Source organism: Pogona vitticeps, chromosome 2, assembly GCF_051106095.1.
Source record: "Pogona vitticeps strain Pit_001003342236 chromosome 2, PviZW2.1, whole genome shotgun sequence".
Lineage (NCBI taxonomy): Eukaryota > Metazoa > Chordata > Lepidosauria > Squamata > Agamidae > Pogona > Pogona vitticeps.
Window position 1 is genome coordinate 21,554,409 of NC_135784.1, and position 19,530 is coordinate 21,573,938.

A 19,530-nucleotide genomic window follows, 5' to 3' on the forward strand; every position below is an offset into this window, starting at 1 on the left:
CTCCTTATAATTTGAATCTGTTGCTTTCAGGCCTACCATCAAGAGCAGCAGAAGATAATTGTATTCGAAGTGGAGAGCGGGAAGGGACCCTCAAGGTCATCAAGTCCAGCCCCTGTCAAGGAGTCCAAGTGGGGAATCGAACACCCAACCTCAGATTCCATAGACAGAGACCTAAACTCTTGAGCTATCCAGCAATTCTGGATATACCAGGACCATCTTTGATATGGAAGCCCTTCAGATATTGGAGGATATCAATCAGTCCCATTACCATCCTGACTTCCCTTGTTTTCGAAACATCCCCAACTCAACTGTATGTTGAACCCTTCCTTTTGTCTTCCAGTCATCCAGGTTATTCGGGGTTTCACATCTGGTCCTGTATACGAAGATGGGGCCTTAGCTCACCTGCCCTATAAAGATGCCAGCTTTCCCAAAGTATCTGTATTTTCAAAAGGAGCGGAACATGCAAGAATAGGCAGGCAAAGTGTGAAAACAAAAACAGTGTCCTTGCTAATTGCCATAAGTCAAAAAAATTCTTCAGGGCACAAAATTTCAGTCAAAATATTGGCCTAAGGAGATGGTTTCTTTCCCTGCTTAGTTCTGTGGTTATTTTGTGCAGAACTTTGAATTTCTGGTTAAATCCCTTTGTTCTGCACAGCAGAAGTACAGAGATTCGCAGAGGAGAATGGCTTCCAGTTCTCCAGAGGGTCCAACCCTTTCCTATGAAATGGCCCTGAAGGTCTCACTCTGACCCATTTGTAGGAGGAAGAATAGAAACCTTTCATTACTTACAGTTGCGAACAGATCAACAGCAAACTAAACCTACTGACTGAACACCAACTGAGAACTGAGGGGGTAAACATGGTTTTCTATCAATGCAGGATGATGTGTTACCTTTATTAGACCATTGCAAAAAAGATATAAAACAAAAATATCAAGCAAACAAGCAGTTAGCTTTCAATGATCACACCAAGTTCAGAAATTTAGATACTTTCATTAAATCACAAAGGCTTTCGTTTGTGAAACAGATCTGTTTATTTCTCTCTCTCTCTCTCTCTCTCTCTCTCTCTCTCTCTGTTTTTGGGTTTTTTTTGTGTGTGTGTATGTGTTTGTGTGTTGCACCTGTTTGGCTAAACAGGGGGAAGAGGGGCGGGAAATTGTAACGATGGTGTCGCCCAAGAGGGGGCAGGCTTTTCTGCCCGGAGGAAGAAGAGGAGGAGGAGGAGGAGGAGGAAGGCGAGAGAAAAGCCGCAGGGAAGAGCCACAGCCTCCCCATCTCCAAAGCCCGGTTAGACTCGAAGCCTCCGGTGGCCATCCCGACGAAGCTAAGGAGCCGAGAGAGAGAGAGAAAACACGCGAGCGAGCAAGCAAGCAAGCCGACCGAGTCACACAAGCGTCCTCGTCGTTTCTGGTAGGACCTGGGATCATCCTTCCCTTGAGCTCCCTTGCTGGCTGAAGGAGGAGTAAGTGTCTGGAAGCCCTCCCGCCAGTCCTGCGTTTTTTGCCCTTTTTCCGACGACACAGGGAGGCTCCGAAGGGCCCAGAGAGGCGCCAAGTGGGGGCTGGAGAGGCGTTTTCGCCCCTTTTTATTTTGGTCTCTCCCCCCCCCCCCGAGGGAAGCACGGGCAGGCATTTCTTTGCCCAGAGTTGGGAGGCAGACTTCCTTGTGAGTAAAAACGCAGGGGATCGCAGCGATGTGGGGCTTTAGCAGGACTGCGGAGGTGACCCCACTGGCTGAGGGGGCGCCCCAAGCAGCCTCCTTGAGAGAGTCAGGGCGGACAACAAGCTGGCCAGGCAGGCCACGGGGACTCACCCTCTTCCACACAGTCCCTGTTTATTCTGATTTAGGGCAGCCATTTTGAGGGGTTTCCAGAGAGAGAGAGAAGATTTAGAAGTGGTGGATCCTTCCCTTCTTTTTTGGGGGGGGGCTTTTGGGACGGCGCAGCTTGTCCGAGACCACCCAGGCTGGCGGTTCCCGAAGGAGGCAGAGGGAGGAATCGAACTCCCAACTTCTGGCTTCTCTCAACCAGGGAGCTCTGCCATGGGACCCAGAATCAGTTGTGATCGCTCAGTGGTTTAGGCCTCAGGGAGTGGAGCCAGAGGTTATTTCTCCCACTGGGCTTCCTTGAGAGGGGCTGGACTTCATGATCTACAGGTACCCTACCAGCTCTGCAGTTCTTTTTTAAGTAAATAAGTAAGTAAGTAAGTAATAAAACCACACATTTACAGTGCACTACATTAAATTAACTTAAAGTTAAACAAAATTAACTATACTCTCATTTCTCAACCCTGTGCCACCCATCCCCTTGGGACTAGATCCATCTTCTTTATTTTATTTTCATTCCACATTGCCCCTATCTCTCCAGAAACACGGATTTTTCTCCCGGTCTATACACCTTTCATTTCTGAAACATATATATTAAAATGCATTCAATTTTTCTTTAAATTATTACTTTTTGATATTCCTGTTTTGATTTTCATGTCACAAATCAATTTATCATGAAAGGCCATATTCCAGATTTTTTGTACCATTCCTCAACATTAACTTGGTTATAACTTTTCTAATTATTTGCAAATCTTAACTTTGCCACAGACATCGTTATGATAATTAATTCCTTACTTCTCTCTTCCTTTGGTTATAATTAACCATGTTCAACAAGGCAAGGTATGGAAGACATTTGTATATCCACACCAATTATTTCCGTAGTCTCTTTAAAAATTATTATCCATTTCTTCTTCCATGTTTTACAAGACCACCAGATATTTAAAAACGTCCCTTTTTCTTTTTTGCACTTTTAGCACAGAGATGATACATTTTTACATATTCACCTTCACTGGTGTTCAACACCATATCTCTACACTACTTGATAACAGTTTTCCTTAAACCAGATGTATTATCCATTATTTGTTTGTTCCACAATTTACTATATCTGTGAAGATTCAACTTCATAACTCAACTTCTCAATAATTTACTCCCATCTTCCCCTTTAATTTCTTCCATTTCTAAGACTACTATTATAATTATTACTTACCCTTTGGGTCATACACGTTTTCACTGGTTGTTACTCTGTGTCATAACTTTAAAGTAGAAAATGGGGTAGAATGTTTTTCTGGTTTTTCAGAAATATTTTTTCCCAAATGCTATGAGGCTTCAGTTATTCTCTAAGATATTCTGCAACAGGAGATCTCACTTGCAAATATTCTTATTCTAGGTGGTAGAGAAAAGCAGTGAAGAAGCCAAAGAAGGATAGGAGGAGAAGCTACGTGTGTAGTCCGGGCTGAGCTTATGGCAGAGGCAGGCCGTTGGGGAAGTTCGCAAGAGGTCAAGAAGGAAGCCGAGAAGGGGCTCCAGCAGTGCTGGGAAGCCCAGTGGCAGGAGTTTCTGGAGATGCTGGAGCCCAGTTCTAGAAGAGGGGTTAAGTCCGTGATCTCCGAGGCTGCCCCGTGGGATGATGCCAAGGCCTTTCTGGCCTCCTTCGAGGAAGTGGCCAAAGCCTGCCAGTGGCCCAAAGAGGAGTGGGTGACCCGGCTCCTGCCAGCACTTCATGGGGAAGCAGAAGAGGCCTTTCAGAGCCTGGAAGCCAGAGACAGGGAGGATTATGGGAAAGTAAAGGCTGCCATCTTGCGAGGGGATGCCCTGAGGATGGAGGTGCGACGCCAGCACTTCAGGGACTTCTCCTGCCAGGAGGTGGAAGACCCCCGGAGGCTTCACAGCCAAGTCCAGGAGCTTTGCCACCGGTGGCTGAGGCCAGAGAGACGCAGCAAGGAGCAGATCCTGGAGCTGCTGATCCTGGAGCAGTTCCTGGCCAGCCTTCCCCTGGACCTCCAAGGCTGGATCCGGGCAGGAGGGCCCGACACGTGTTCCCAGGCTGTGGCCCTGGTGGAGGACTTCCTCATGATCCAGGAAGGGACTGAGAGAGCAAAGTGGCAGGTGAGGTATCAGTCGGTATCAGTATCCACAGATCTGCTTATCAGCTGACTAAAAGTAGTAAATACATTTAAAAAACAAATACAGTTGTGCCCTGCTTTACGATTACCCCGCATTACGATAAATCCGCTTCACGACGATGTTTGTGTGATCGCTGTTGCGATCAAAAAACAATGGTTTAAATAGGGGTTTTTTTTAGCTTAGCAATGCTCGGTTCCCTGCTTCGGGAACTGTTTCTTCATAAAACGATTTTTTTAAACAGCTGATCGGCGGCTTCAAAATGGCCACCCGCTAATTAAAATGTCTCCCCGCTGTGTTTAGGGAGATTCCTCTCTATACAGGCACCGAAAATGGCCGCCCTATGGAGGATCTTCGCTGGACGGTGAGTTTTTAGCCCATTGGAACGCATTGAACGGTTTTCAATGCGTTTCAATGGGCTTTATATTTTCGCTTTACGATGTTTTTGCTTAAAAGCGATTTTCCTGGAACGGATTATCACCGTTAAGTGAGGCACCACTGTATGCATTTACAGTGGTGCCTCGCATAGTGATGATAATCGGTGCAGCAAAAATCGCTGCAAAGCGATTTCATCGCTATGCGATATTAAAAAGCCCATAGGAATGCATTCCTATGGACTTAGAACTCACCTTAAAGCGGAAATCCTCCATACGGCAGCCATTTTTGCTGCTCGGTAAGCAAGGAATCTGTCCCAGAAAACAGCGGGTGGCCATTTTTTTTCCCTGGAGGCCATTTTGGAATCGCCGACCAGCTGTTAGAAAATCATCGCTTTGCGATGATCAGTAAGTGAAACAGGGTACCGATCATCGCAAAGCGATTTTTTTCTATTTAAAACATTGCAATGCGATTGCAAAAGCGATCGCAAAAAGTTAATCGCTATGCGATTTCGTCCTTAAACGGGGCGCCTGTTAAGCGAGGCACCACTGTATATGTATTTCCACTGTGTATTTACCAGAACTGGCCACTAGTGGGAGCCAGAAACCATGCTACCTTATGTATAACATACAGTGATGCCTCGCATAGCGAGGTTAATCCGTTCCGGATTAAACTTCACTATAGCGAAACATCGCTGAACGGGGCAGGAAAAGCCATTGGAACGCATTAAACGATGTTCCAGGATGGCCGGCTTAACGAGGGCGCGAAAATGCTGCGCATGGCCATTTTGGGGCTTCCGGCGACCATTTTGGACCCGCCGAACAGCTGATCGGCGGGTCGCAAAGCGAAGGTCGGTAAGCGAACCACTTACCGACCTTCGTAGAGCGAGTTTCGCCCTATCTAAAACTCGTTGAGCGATCGTTAAGCGAGGCACCACTGTAGTATTTTCCACGATTTTCCGACATCTACGGAGGGAGGGGCTTGGAACTGATCCCCCATGGATACCACGGTCCTCTTGTAGATCCATCTCCATGGGTGGGAGCCATCTTGAGATAGTAGGGAGAAGGTTTCAAGGGTACTTTTATCCTTCCTCCTTTAAAAAGGCTTGCGGCTGGAGGCTCAAACTGAAGGGATGCAGGGAAGATTCGCCAACCTCATGCCTAGGGTACTTCAAAATCATGAGTAAACTCATCTTTTTCAAAAATTTGTTCCATGGATGCATTTCGGTGGACTTCCTGCTTTCAGTTACTCTATATGGTTTTCCGCTGTGTTTTGCCTTAGCCTTCTTTTTTTCCCATGACAAAGTCTTACCTGAAAGGAAATGGCTCCCGTTTTCCCCCCCATCTGTACAGGGGCTGATGGTCGCCAAGGAAACATGCCCGTCTTTGCTCAAGAGCCACCAGTATCTGACCCGGCCAAGCAGTCAGACCGTCTTCTGGCAAGTTCTGCAGGAGGAGGGAGAGACCGTCAACTCTTTGGGTAAGGAGATTTTTTTTCCTCTGGTCTCATACACATCTGCTCGTTTGATTTGCCATTTGTAGAACTGGGGGGGGGGGGGAGCAGATAAGCGAAAAGAAGAGAACCTCAGTTCAAATTCTGAGTCCATATCCAGTAGGACCCTTTATCCACAGAGTCAGTATCTGCAGATTCACTTATCCACGGTCTGAAAATATTGTGTGTTTAGTCGTTTAGTCGTGTCCGACTCTTCGTGACCCCATGGACCAGAGCACGCCAGGCCCTCCTGTCTTCTACTGCCTCCCGGAGTTGTGTCAGGTTCATGTTGGTTGCTTCACAGACACTGTCCAGCCATCTCATCCTCGGTCGTCCCCTTCTCCTCTTGCCGTCACACCCTCCCAACATCAAGGTTTTTTCCAAGGACTCTTTTCTTCTCATGAGATGGCCAAAGTACTGGAGCCTCAGCTTCAGGATCTGTCCTTCCAGTGAGCACTCAGGGTTGATTTCTTTTAGAACTGATAGGTTTGTTCTCCTTGCAGTCCAGGGGATTCTCAAGAGCCTCCTCCAGCACCACAATTCAAAGGCATCAATTCTTCGGCGGTCTGCTTTCTTTATGGTCCAGCTCTCACTTCCATACATCACGACAGGAAAAACCATAGCTTTGACTATTCGGACTTTTGTTGGCAAGGTGATGTCTCTGCTTTTCAAGATGCTGTCCAGATTTGTCATCGCTTTCCTCCCAAGAAGAAGGCGCCTTTTAATTTCAGGGCTGCTGTCTCCATCTGCAGTGATCATGGAGCCCAGGAAGATAAAATTTGACACTGCCTCCATATCTTCCCCTTCTATTTCCCAGGAGGTGATGGGACCAGTGGCCATGATCTTAGTTTTTTTGATGTTGAGTTTCAGACCGTTTTTTGCACTCTCCTCTTTCACTCTCATTACAAGGTTCTTTAATTCCTCCTCACTTTCTGCCATCAGAGTGGTATCATCTGCATATCGGAGGTTGTTGATATTTCTTCCGGCAATCTTAATTCCGGCTTGGGTTTCTTCCAGTCCAGCCTTCCGCATGATGTATTCTGCATATAAGTTAAATAAGCTGGGGGACAATATACAGCCTTGCCGTACTCCTTTCCCAATTTTGAACCACTCAGTTGTTCCATGACCAGTTCTAACTGTTGCTTCCTGTCCCACATATAGGTTTCTCAGGAGACAGATAAAGTGGTCAGGCACTCCCATTTCTTTAAGAACTTGCCATAGTTTGCTGTGGTCCACACAGTCAAAGGCTTTCGCATAGTCAATGAAGCAGAAGTAGATATTTTTCTGGAACTCTCTGGCTTTCTCCATAATCCAGCGCAAGTTATCAATTTGGTCTCGAGTTCCTCTGCCTCTTCGGAATCCAGCTTGTACTTCTGGGAGTTCTCGGTCCACATACTGCTGAAGCCTACCTTGGAGGATTTTGAGCATAACCTTGCTAGCGTGCGAAATGAGTGCAATTGTACGGTAGTTGGAGCATTCTCTGGCACTGCCTTTCTTTGGGATTGGGATGTAGACTGATCTTTTCCAATCCTCTGGCCACTGTTGAGTTTTCCAAACTTGCTGGCATATTGAATGTAGCACCTTAACAGCATCATCTTTCAAGATTTTAAATAGTTCAACTGGAATGCCATCACCTCCACTGGCCTTGTTGTTAGCCAGGCTTTCTAAGGCCCACTTGACTTCGCTCTCCAGGATGTCTGGCTCAAGGTCAGCAACTACATTGTCTGGGTTGTCCGGGATATCCACATCTTTCTGATATAATTCCTCTGTGTATTCTTGCCACCTCTTCTTGACGTCTTCTGCTTCTGTTAGGTCCCTCCCATTTTTGTCTTTTATCATGTTCATCTTTGCGCAAAATGTTCCTCTAATATCTCCAATTTTCCTGAAGAGATCTCTGGTCTTTCCTTTTCTGTTATCTTCCTCTATTTCTTTGCATTGTTCATTTAAGAAGGCCCTCTTGTCTCTCCTTGCTATTCTTTGGAAGTCTGAATTCAAGTTTCTGTAACTTTCCCTATCTCCCTTGCATTTTGCTTCCCTTCTCCTCTCTGCTATTTCTAAGGCCTCGTTGGACAGCCACTTTGCTTTCTTGCATTTCCTTTTCTTTGGGATGGTTTTCGTTGCTGCCTCCTGGACAATGTTACGAGCCTCTATCCAAAGTTCTTCAGGCACTCTGTCCACCAAATCTAGTTCCTTAAATCTGTTCTTTACTTCCACTGTGTATTCATAAGGGATTTGGTTTAGATTATACCTGAGTGGCCCAGTGGTTTTTCCTAATCTCTTCAGTCTAAGCTTGAATTTTGCTATGAGAAGCTGATGATCAGAACCGCAGTCAGCTCCAGGTCTTGTTTTTGCTGACTGTATAGAGCTTCTCCATCTTTGGCTGCAGAGAATATAATCAATCTGATTTCGATATTGCCCATCTGGTGATTTCCATGTATAGAGTCGCCTCTTGTGTTGCTGGAAAAGAGTGTTTGTGATGACCAGCTTATTCTCTTGACAAAACTCTATTAGCCTTTGTCCTGCTTCGTTCTGAACTCCAAGGCCAAACTTCCCTGTTGTTCCTTTTATCTCTTGGCTCCCTACTTTAGCATTCCAGTCCCCTAGAATGAGAAGAACATCTTTCTTTGGTGTCAGTTCTAGAAGATGTTGTAAATCTTCATAGAATTGTTCAATTTCAGTCTCCTCAGCAATGGAGGTTGGTGCATAAACTTGGATTATTGTGATGTTGAATGGTCTGCCTTGGATTCGTATTGACATCATTCTATCATTTTTGAGATTGTATCCCATTACAGCTTTTCCCACTCTTTTGTTGACTATGAGGGCTACTCCATTCCTTCTACGGGATTCTTGTCCACAATAGTAGATATGATAATCATCTGAGCTGAATTCGCCCATTCCTGTCCATTTTAGTTCACTGATGCCCAGGATGTCGATGTTTATTCTTGCCATCTCCTGTTTGACCACCTCCAGCTTCCCAATGTTCATAGATCTTACATTCCAGGTTCCTATGCAGTATTTTTCTTTGCAGCATTGGATTTTCCTTTCACTTCCAGGCACGTCCACAGCTGAGCGTCCTTTCGGCTTTGGCCCAACCACTTCATTAGCTCTGGAGTTACTTGTACTTGTCCTCCGCTCTTCCTCAGTAGCATGTTGGACGCCTTCCGACCTGAGGGGCCCATCTTCCAGCGTCATATCTTTTAGCCTTTTGTTTCTGATCATGGGGCGTTCTTGGCAAAGAAACTGGAGTGGCTTGCCATTTCCTACTCCAGGTGGATTGCGTTTAGTCGGAACTCTCCACTATGTCCTATCCGTCTTGGGTGTCCCTGCATGGCATAGCCCATAGTTTCTCTGAGTTACTCAAGCCCCTTCGCCACGACAAGGCAGCAATCCATGAAGAAAATATTAAAAGAATTAAAAGAAAAATCCCATGTTTTTTACCTTTTACGTTCCCAGAATTTAGCACATGCTAGGTATAGCAGTCACGGTTATCATAGTGTTCACTATAATCCCTGTTTTTCAACCTCCGTTTGTGGGGGGCTCCCCCTCTGGATATGGCAGTCGTCCTGTACCTGAAAAGAAACAATACATCCATGAGTTATATTCCGTTCCCAGCTTTTTTGCTTAAAATATAGCTCTCTGGTGGAGATCTGCATGGAGAAGCAACAGTATTGACAGAATATGAGTAGGATGATGAATATTAGTCATCATCTTCTGGCTTTGGCTCAGGCATCTTTCCCTTGAAGGCAGGATCCTGGCTCTTTTCATCCCTCAGCCCTTCAGCTTTGTCGGCTACCCCTGCCAGGACGATGAACGGTGTCAGAAATAGACCATTTTCGGTCTCTTTGTTATTGTTGTTGTTAAGTAAGGAAACAGGTAGCAGAGAAGGACGGGAACCAGGTGTCGTGGTTGTAAATCTCAGCAGTAAATTGCTGGAAGTGAAGAAGTCAGCAGAGGTGTTCGCTGTGTGCCAACCTGAATCAGCGCACAACAGGCAATGCCTACACTGACATTTCATTCTTTCAGTGACAGCATAAATTCACCTCCCAGAAATTGCAGGGATTGCTTAATACAACATTACAAATTAGGGGGGAAATGGACCACCTCTTCTATTAACCAAAAGAGACTGGAATTTCCCTCCCCAAAGAGGATTTGTGAAATGTTAGCTGGGATGTTTTCTGCCAGGAGTACCAGTTATGCTGGTGGAGGACCATCATTGGATATAAAACATCTTTTGTTCTTCATTCTTTGTTGTTTTTCCAAGAGGTTGCTTTGTTTAAAGAATTAAAATGTTTATTCATAATTAGGCAGACATTAGTTCCTGATATGGCTGGATGTCTCAGTGGTTTAGGTATCTGGCTGCAGAACCAGAGGCTAGCAGTTCGATTCCCTCCCCTGCTTCCCAAAAAATCCAGCCTGGGTGTCCTTGGGCAAGCTGCACAGTCACAGGGCACCCTCTAGAGGAAGAGAAGGGTAAAGCACTTCTGAATATTCTCTACGTGGGAAGTCCTGAAAAGTCCTGAAAAAAGTCCTAAGTCGGAATGGCCTTGACAATGCATGATTTTTGTGTGTGTGTTTAGTCGTTTAGTCGTGTCCGACCCTTCGTGACCCCATGGACCAGAGCACGCCAGGCCCTCCTATCCTCCACTGCCTCCCGGAGTTCTGTCAAATTCATGTTGGTTGCCTCGCAGACACTGTCCAGCCATCTCATCCTCGGTCGTCCCCTTCTCCTCTTGCCGTCACACCCTCCCAACATCAAGGTTTTTTCCAAGGACTCTTTTCTTCTCATGAGATGGCCAAAGTACTGGAGCCTCAGCTTCAGGATCTGTCCTTCCAGTGAGCACTCAGGGTTGATTTCCTTTAGAATTGATAGGTTTGTTCTCCTTGCAATCCAGGGGATTCTCAAGAGCCTCCTCCAGCACCACAATTCAAAGGCATCAATTCTTCGGCCGTCTGCTTTCTTTATGGTCCAGCTCTCACTTCCATACATCACAACAGGAAAAACCATAGCTCTGACTATTCGGACATTTGTTGGCAATGTGATGTCTCTTCTTTTCAAGATGCTGTGAAGATTTGTCATCGCTTTCCTCCCAAGAAGAAGGCGTCTTTTAATTTCGGGGCTGCTGTCTCCATCTGCAGTGATCATGGAGCCCAGGAAAATAAAATCTGTCACTGCCTCCATGTCTTCCCCTTCTGTTTCCCAGGAGGTGATGGGACCAGTGGCCATGATCTTAGTTTTTTTGATGTTGAGTTTCAGACCGTTTTTTGCACTCTCCTCTTTCACTCTCATTACAAGGTTCTTTAATTCCTCCTCACTTTCTGCCATCAGAGTGGTATCATCTGCATATCGGAGGTTGTTGATATTTCTTCCAGCAATCTTAATTCCGGCTTGGGTTTCTTCCAGTCCAGCCTTCCGCATGATGTATTCTGCATATAAGTTAAATAAGCTGGGGGACAATATACAGCCTTGTCGTACTCCTTTCCCAATTTTGAACCAATCAGTTGTTCCATATCCAGTTCTAACTGTTGCTTCCTGTCCCACATATAGGTTTCTCAGGAGACAGATAAGGTGGTCAGGCACTCCCATTTCTTTAAGAACTTGCCATAGTTTGCTGTGGTCCACACAGTCAAAGGCTTTCGCATAGTCAATGAAGCAGAAGTAGATATTTTTCTGGAACTCCCTGGCTTTCTCCATAATCCAGCGCAAGTTATCAATTTGGTCTCGAGTTACTCTGCCTCTTCGGAATCCAGCTTGTACTTCTGGGAGTTCTTGGTCCACATACTGCTGAAGCCTACCTTGGAGGATTTTGAGCATAACCTTGCTAGCGTGTGAAATGAGTTCAATTGTACGGTAGTTGGAGCATTCTTTGGCACTGCCCTTCTTTGGGATTGGGATGTAGACTGATCTTTTCCAGTCCTCTGGCCACTGTTGGGTTTTCCAAACTTGCTGGCATATTGAATGTAGCACCTTAACAGCATCATCTTTCAAGATTTTAAATAGTTCAACTGGAATGCCATCACCTCCACTGGCCTTGTTGTTAGCCAGGCTTTCTAAGGCCCACTTGACTTCGCTCTCCAGGATGTCTGGCTCAGGGTCAGCAACTACATTGTCTGGGTTGTCCGGGATATCCAAATCTTTCTGATATAATTCCTCTGTGTATTCTTGCCACCTCTTTTTGACGTCTTCTGCTTCTGTTAGGTCCCTCCCATTTTTGTCTTTTATCATGTTCATCTTTTCGCAAAATGTTTCTCTAATATCTCCAATTTTCCTGAACAGATCTCTGGTCTTTCCTTTTCTGTTATTTTCCTCTATTTCTTTGCATTGTTCATTTAAGAAGGCCCTCTTGTCTCTCCTTGCTATTCTTTGGAAGTCTGCATTCAATTTTCTGTAACTTTCCCTATCTCCCTTGCATTTTGCTTCCCTTCTCCTCTCTGCTATTTCTAAGGCTTCATCGGACAGTCACTTTGCTTTCTTGCATTTCCCTTTCTTTCGGATGGTTTTTGTTGCTGCCTCCTGGACAATGTTACGAGCCTCTATCCAAAGTTCTTCAGGCACTCTGTCCACCAAATCTAGTTCCTTAAATTTGTTCTTTACTTCCACTGTGTACTCATAGGGGATTTGGTTTAGATTATACCTGAGTGGCCCAGTGGTTTTTCCTACTCTCTTCAGTCTAAGCTTGAATTTTGCTATGAGAAGCTGATGATCAGAGCCGCAGTCAGCACCAGGTCTTGTTTTTGCTGACTGTATAGAGCTTCTCCATCTTTGGCTGCAGAGAATATAATCAATCTGATTTCGATATTGCCCATCTGGTGATTTCCATGTATAGAGTCGCCTCTTGTGTTGTTGGAGAAGAGTGTTTGTGATGACCAGCTTATTCTCTTGACAAAACTCTATTAGCCTTTGTCCTGCTTCATTCTGAACTCCAAGGCCAAACTTCCCTGTTGTTCCTTTTAACTCTTGGCTCCCTACTTTAGCATTCCAGTCCCCTAGAATGAGAAGAACATCTTTCTTTGGTGTCAGTTCTAGAAGGTGTTGTAAATCTTCATAAAATTGTTCAATTTCAGTCTCCTCAGCAATGGAGGTTGGTGCATAAACTTGGATTATTGTGATGTTGAAAGGTCGCCCTGGATTCGTATTGACATCATTCTATCATTTTTGAGATTGTATCCCATTACAGCTTAACCCACTCTTTTGTTGACTATGAGGGCTACTCCATTCCTTCTACGGGATTCTTGCCCACAATAGTAGACATGATAATCATCTGAGTTGAATTCACCCATTCCTGTCCATTTTAGTTCACTGACGCCCAGGATGTCAATGTTTATTCTTGCCATCTCCTGTTTGACCACCTCCAGCTTCCCAAGGTTCATAGATCTTACATTCCAGGTTCCTTGTTGTTCTTGTTTAGTCGTTTAGTCATGTCTCACTCTTCGTGACCCCATGGACCAGAGCACGCCAGGCCCTCCTATCTTCCACTTCCAGGTTCCTATGCAGTATTTTTCTTTACAGCATTGGACTTTCCTTTCACTTCCAAGCACGTCCTCAGCTGACCGTCCTTTCGGCTTTGGCCCAACCCCTTCATTAGCTCTGGAGCTACTTGTACTTGTCCTCCGCTCTTCCTCAGTAGCATGTTGGACGCCTTCCGACCTGAGGGGCCCATCTTCCAGCATCATATCTTTTATCCTTTTGTTTCTGATCATGGGGCGTTCTTGGCAAAGATACTGGAGTGGCATTGCCAGGCCCTACTCCAGGTGGATTGCGTTTAGTCAGAACTCCACTATGTCCTGTCCGTCTTGGGTGTCCCTGCACGGCATAGCCCATAGCTTCTCTGAGTTATTCAAGCCCCTTCGCTACGACAAGGCAGCAATCCATGAAGGGGGGCAGCAATCCATGAAGAGGGGCAGCAATCCATGAAGGGGGCATGATTTTTATTAATCTTAATTAGTTCCTAATTTTAAAAATAATTTCAGGGAGAGCTTTTAAATTGTCTCTTATTTTACCTGAAAAAACTGGTTATCAAAAGCATTGTTTTGGCATCTTGTGATCTAAAAACCAACAAAAAAAATTAACAAAAATCACTGTGATTCCCAACCTTGGATCCCCAGATGTTCTTGGACTACAACTCCCAGAAGCCTTCGCCACTAGCTGTGCTGGACAGGATTTCTCCCAGCTGTAGTTCAAAAACATCTGGGCACCCAAGGTTGGGAACCACTGCTCCAAAGCCTTTTTCTGGAGTCCAAAGAATTATCAAAATTATTCTTTCTTTGCAGATGACACGATGGGAAGGCAGGTCAAGATGGAGGATCCTCAGTGGGAAAGAAATGAGCCGATGGATGTCGCCAGAACCGCTGCCCCGGCAAGCGAAGTAAACCTGCTGAAGAGATCTGACATAGTTGAGGAAGAATGTGGATTGAAAGCGGATCAGTCAGCAGAGAGAGACAAGGAACCTAATGAGTTCAGGGACCATCTTACAGCTACAGTATGCCAGCCTTCCAAAATGCCTACGAGGGAGGAAACACCCAAAACCCTCAAATACAGCCCAAAGTTTCCTTGGAAATCAGAACCTGACAGGATCCGTACCAGAAAGAACCATAATGAATGTGTCACATCAGAAGAAGCATTCCAGGAAAATGTATACACTGATAAACAACAGAGGGTGGTAACTGGAGAAATAAAACCGGAATTTTTGGAAAATGTGGAAGGAGATCATTTGGACACGTATCAGTGCAATCGTCCAGAAGAGGACCCTAAGGATTCTGCGTGTGGGGAGAGTAATGGAATTAAAAGTGAGGGAAGGCTGTTTGAATGTTCTCATTCTGGAAAAGACTTCCCTCAGAGAAGAAATTTGATGATCCACCAGAAATCTCATACCGGAGAGAAACCGTATGAATGCTCTCAGTGTGGGAAGTGTTTCCCTCAGAGAAAAAACTGGAATAAACATCAACGGATTCATACTGGAGAGAAACCGTACAAATGCTCTCAGTGTGGGAAATGCTTCAATTATCAAGGAAACCTGATGAGGCACTGGAGGATTCATACTGGAGAGAAACCGTACGAATGCTCTCAGTGTGGGAAATGCTTCAATTTTCAAGAAAACCTGAAGAGCCATTGGAGGATTCATACTGGAGAGAAACCGTACGAATGCTCTCAGTGTGGGAAATGTTTCAGTCATCAAGGAAGCTTGGTGGACCACTGGAGGATTCATACCGGAGAGAAACCGTACAAATGCTCTGAGTGTGGGAAAAGCTTCGGGCGGAGCTACCAGTTGAAAACCCATCGGGTAATTCATACTGGGGAGAGGCCATAGAAATGCTTTCAGTGTGGGAAAAGCTTCAGTGCGGTGAGATTCTTGAAGAAACATGAAAGGATTTATATCCATCCTATGTAAGCCCTCCATGTTGATAATGTTTCAGTTAGTGACTTCACCTGAATGATCGCCTGGGAATTGCTGTAGGAGAAGAGCCATACAGATGCCTTGAGCATCACAAAAATGTTTTTCGGATAGTCTGTCTTTATCTGAGTATTACGGGATGGTACTACAGTAGGACTGTGGTATCCTCAGGGGATCAGTTCCAAACCGAAATACAGTGGTGCCCCGCATAGCGACGTTAATCTGTTCCAGGATTAACGTCGCTATCCAGATTCGTTGCTATGCGGGGGGGGGGGAACCCCATAGGAACGCATTAAACTCCGTTTAATGTGTTCCTATGGGGGAAAAACTCACCGATAAGCGAAGATTCCCCCATCCGGCTGCCATTTTTGCTTCCCGGTAAGCGAGGGCAGGGCGTGAAAATGCTGTGGGCGGCCATTTTGCTGATCCGGCGGCCATACAGATGCCTTGAGCATCATAAAAATGTTTTTTTGGATAGTCTGTCTTTATATGAGTATTATGGGATAGTCCTACAGTAGGAGTGTGGTATCCACAGGGGATCGGTTCCAAGCTGAAATATTAAATATTATACATTTCATTGTCTGTCTCTCTCTAGTTGCCACTTCTGTTAGATACACCCTGGATATGCATAGAAATAGGTGTTCAGTGGAGATATTTAGGATTTTGAGAACAGCAGATAAATTAACCAGTGGATACTGATCCCATGGATAGCAGAGTCCTCCTTTATTTTGAATATCCTACAGCTGGAAAGGCCCAGTGGTTGGTCCATCTAGAGCTGTGATTCCCAAACTCAGTCCCCAGAAGTTCTTGGAGGATAACTCCCTGAAATCCTGGTCAGGACACCTAGTGGTGAAGGCTTCTGGGAGTTGTAGTCCAAGAACATCAGGGGACCTAAGGTTTGGAACCACTGACTTAGAGTGAGTCCATTGAATCAATTGCCCAATGAGTTCAACGCTTAAGTAAACCCCATTCATTTCTTGGGTGTTCTAGGGCTGGGCCTTCCAATTATATTTAGCTCTAAATTTCAGAGGAAGTCCCAGTGGACATTCCTTAGGGAACCTCCCAGTGAAAACTCCAAGGTCGTTGCAGTTAGGAAAATAAAGTTGAGATTTTTTTTAAAAAAAAGGTATAATTGAATTGAACAGTGATGGAAGATTTGCAAATGGAGAGATGGAAAGGCTCCTTAGAATCAAGAGTTGGAAACAACTAGCTATAGGCAAGATGGTTCTCTGTAACCAAATACTGTTCTGGGTAAGCACCATATTGAACATTACCTTTCAATAGTCTTGTAGAATGGAAGTTGTACATTGTTGTAATGGATGACCCTTCCGGTTGCTTCTAAAAGTTATATCTGACTGGCATTTTGAGATACTTTGAAATAGTTGTTTTGTAAAAAACATTATTTCTTACCTTATCAATAAGGAGTCTTTTCCTCCCCAAACTTACAGAAAATTAGAAAAAACAAGGAGCAGTGAACCAGAGAATGTAACAAAATCCTTTTCCGGTGTTGTAATGTAGAACAATTTTTCGACTGCTGTTAGTGAGTAATAGGAACGAATTACCATCTTTTTCTGTTCACAAGAGGACCCAAAGTATAAGACGAACCCCCCATTTTTCTAACCCCAAATTTTAAAAAGTAGGGATCAAAGCTCTCCCTTTTTGCTAAGCCTCTTGCCTTGGCAAAAGGTAAGGAAAGCAGCTGTCAAAGTCAGTTTAAGGCACAGAGTTTAACAAAAGGCGCAGAGTTTAACAAAAAAGGAAGGAGAACCGTTGCTCCCTTTCCTTTTTGCTAACGAGGCAGGAAGAGGCGCCCGAGCGTGCGTGTGTGCTTGTTTGCCTTCGCCGCTGCCTCCATCCCTGGAGGGGACAGAGAGGACAAGACAGGGACTGAGCTGAGCCCATCAGTCGCGCTGGAGGTGGTGGTCGGGAGGGCGGAGGCAGCAGCAAGAGGCGCCCCAGCGCGTGTGAATGCTCCTTCGCCTCCGTCTTTGCCTCCTTTGGCTGCTGCTCCCTCGGCCACCGGAGGGTACAAGCCGTGAGCTCTGGAAGAAACAACTGGGCGGCAGCAAGAGGTGCCCGAGCACACTCACGCGACTGCTTCCTTCCATGTATAAAACCACCCTCAATTTTTCCAACGAATAAGTGTCATTTCATACACGGAAATATACGGGACTTAGGGAAAATTCCTTCCACACTCTTGACTGCCAGTGAGTCTCCCAACCTGGAGTGTGGGTTCTGAGCCTTGTCCCTCTTGCTTAAAAAAAAATATTACCCTGAACCTTCTACAGGGTATTTTATTGTGCCTCCCTGGGTATAGGGAGCATCGGCACATACCACTTTAGCATTTTTTAAAATAAAATGTTTCCATTATAAAAAGGTCTTGAGTCTTCCTTTAGTTATACTTTACAGTGTTGCTAAATCTCTACAGACATTATATTTTTTATTTCAACAATTCCTTATGAGCCGTGCTCCAATTATTTCTTAAAGGAAAGAACTTTCCTCAGCTTGGAAAACCGGAAGGCTGTGTCCTTGCGCCAACCCTGTTTGGGATCTGTTTTGCTGTCATGCTGAAGCAGGCCTTTGGAACTGCAACAGAAGGTGTCTATCTCCGGACTAGATCAGATGGAAAGCTCTTTAATCTCACTAGATTGAGAGCGAAGACCAAAGTCCAACTGAAATGCATGCGGGACTTCCTCTTCGCAGATGATGCAGCCATTGTTGCCCACTCTGCTGAAGACCTCCAACCAACTCATGAATCGTTTCAGCAAGGCCTGCCAAGACTTTGGACTAACTATCAGCCTGAAGTAAACACAAGTCATGAGCCAGGGCGTGGACTCACCTCCCTCTATTACTATCTCCATGCAAGAACTGGAGGTTGTTCATGAATTTTTGTATCTTGGCTCAACAATCTCTGATACTCTCTCCCTAGATATCGAGCTGGATAAACATATTAGGAAAGCAGCTACCATGTTCTCTAGACTCACAAAAAGAGTATGGCTCAATAAGAAGCTGACGACACATAGCAAGATCCAGGTCTATTGAGCCTGTGTCCTGAGCACACTTCTGTACTGCAGTGAGTCCTGGACCCTTTGTGCACGGCAGGAGAAGAAGATGAACACCTTCCATATGCGTTGCCTCCGACGCATTTTTGGTATCACCTGGCAGGACAAAGTTCCAAATAGAGTAGTCCTAGAACGAGCTGGAATTTTCAGCATGTATACATTATTGAAACAGCGCCGTCTACGTTGGCTTGGGCACGTGAGAATGGCTGATGGTCGGATTCCAAAAGATCTCCTGTATGGAGAATTAGTGCAGGGAAGCCACCCCCGAGGGAGACCACAGTTGCATTACAGGGACATCTGCAAGCAGGATCTGAAGGCCTTAGGAATGGACCTCAACAGATGGGAAACCTTGACGTCTGAGCGTTCAGCCTGGAGGCAGGCGGTGCATCATGGCCTCTCCCAATTTGAAGAGACACTTGTACAACAGGCTGAAGCAAAGAGGCAGTCCCGAAACAAGCAAAACCAGGGCGCTGGACAGGGGACAGATTGTACTTGTCTTCATTGTGGAAGAGATTGTCACTCTCGAATTGGCCTTTTCAGCCACACAAGAAACTGTTCCAAGACCTCCATACAGAGCACATTACCATAGTCTCTCGAGACTGAAGGATGCCTACAACATTGATTTGCTTTGTAAAAGTACTTTCCAGCCCCGGTGTTTCTTTCTCGTATGGCTCTCATTGAAGAGCAGCCCTTTGCAAGGGTCTCCTGGGGCAGGTAACCAGATCCTTCCTGCCCTGGAATGTACTGGATGGATTTTCTGCTTCAGCTGAGGTGCTTTTAAACTGTTGTCACAAAGTCCTGGGGGGTCGTAAGGCGGTTGGGGCGGGTAAACAGGCAAAGGAGTCTCTGGAGTATTCTGCCATACAAACGTTTTATTAGCATTCAACATTGGTGTATCTATAACCACTTCAGTCGGAATGAACGGCTCCGTCTGAGGCAACACTTTTTCAACGAGTCCAACAGAGTTCACGTTATAACGTTGCTTCAAAAGGGGGGAGCCGGTCCAAAACGCTCCCAGTCGGTGGGTTTCCGCAATGGGGCACTCCGTACCGCACATATGGTCCCGCAGCAAGGGTGGCGGGCCCAATCCCCTTCAATCGGCGGTTGCTGGAAACTCGGGTCGGGACGCACCACCCTCCTCCAACGACCATAACCGCGTGGGAACACCACCACGGTCCATTCTAAAGTCTCTTTTATTACGAACCCTTCAGGCTTCAGGTTCGGTTCAGGCAGCAGTCTGCCCACGGCCAGATTCAGGAAATCATCAATT

The 19,530-nt window shown here is 45.6% G+C and overlaps 2 protein-coding genes across 2 annotated transcripts in view; both read left to right on the forward strand.

Moving 5' to 3' along the window:
* The window catches only part of LOC110091332 (uncharacterized), a 102,548-nt gene that overhangs the window by 32,517 nt on the left and 50,501 nt on the right, over positions 1-19,530 (forward strand). The window lies entirely within an intron of this gene.
* Positions 661-17,574, forward strand: LOC140704018 (zinc finger protein 202-like). Its single transcript, XM_072988482.2, is given in 4 exon segments — positions 661-1,408; positions 3,210-3,928; positions 5,671-5,797; positions 14,078-17,574. Coding segments are annotated over 3 exon segments (1,890 nt in total). The 5' UTR covers positions 661-1,408; positions 3,210-3,283; the 3' UTR covers positions 15,196-17,574.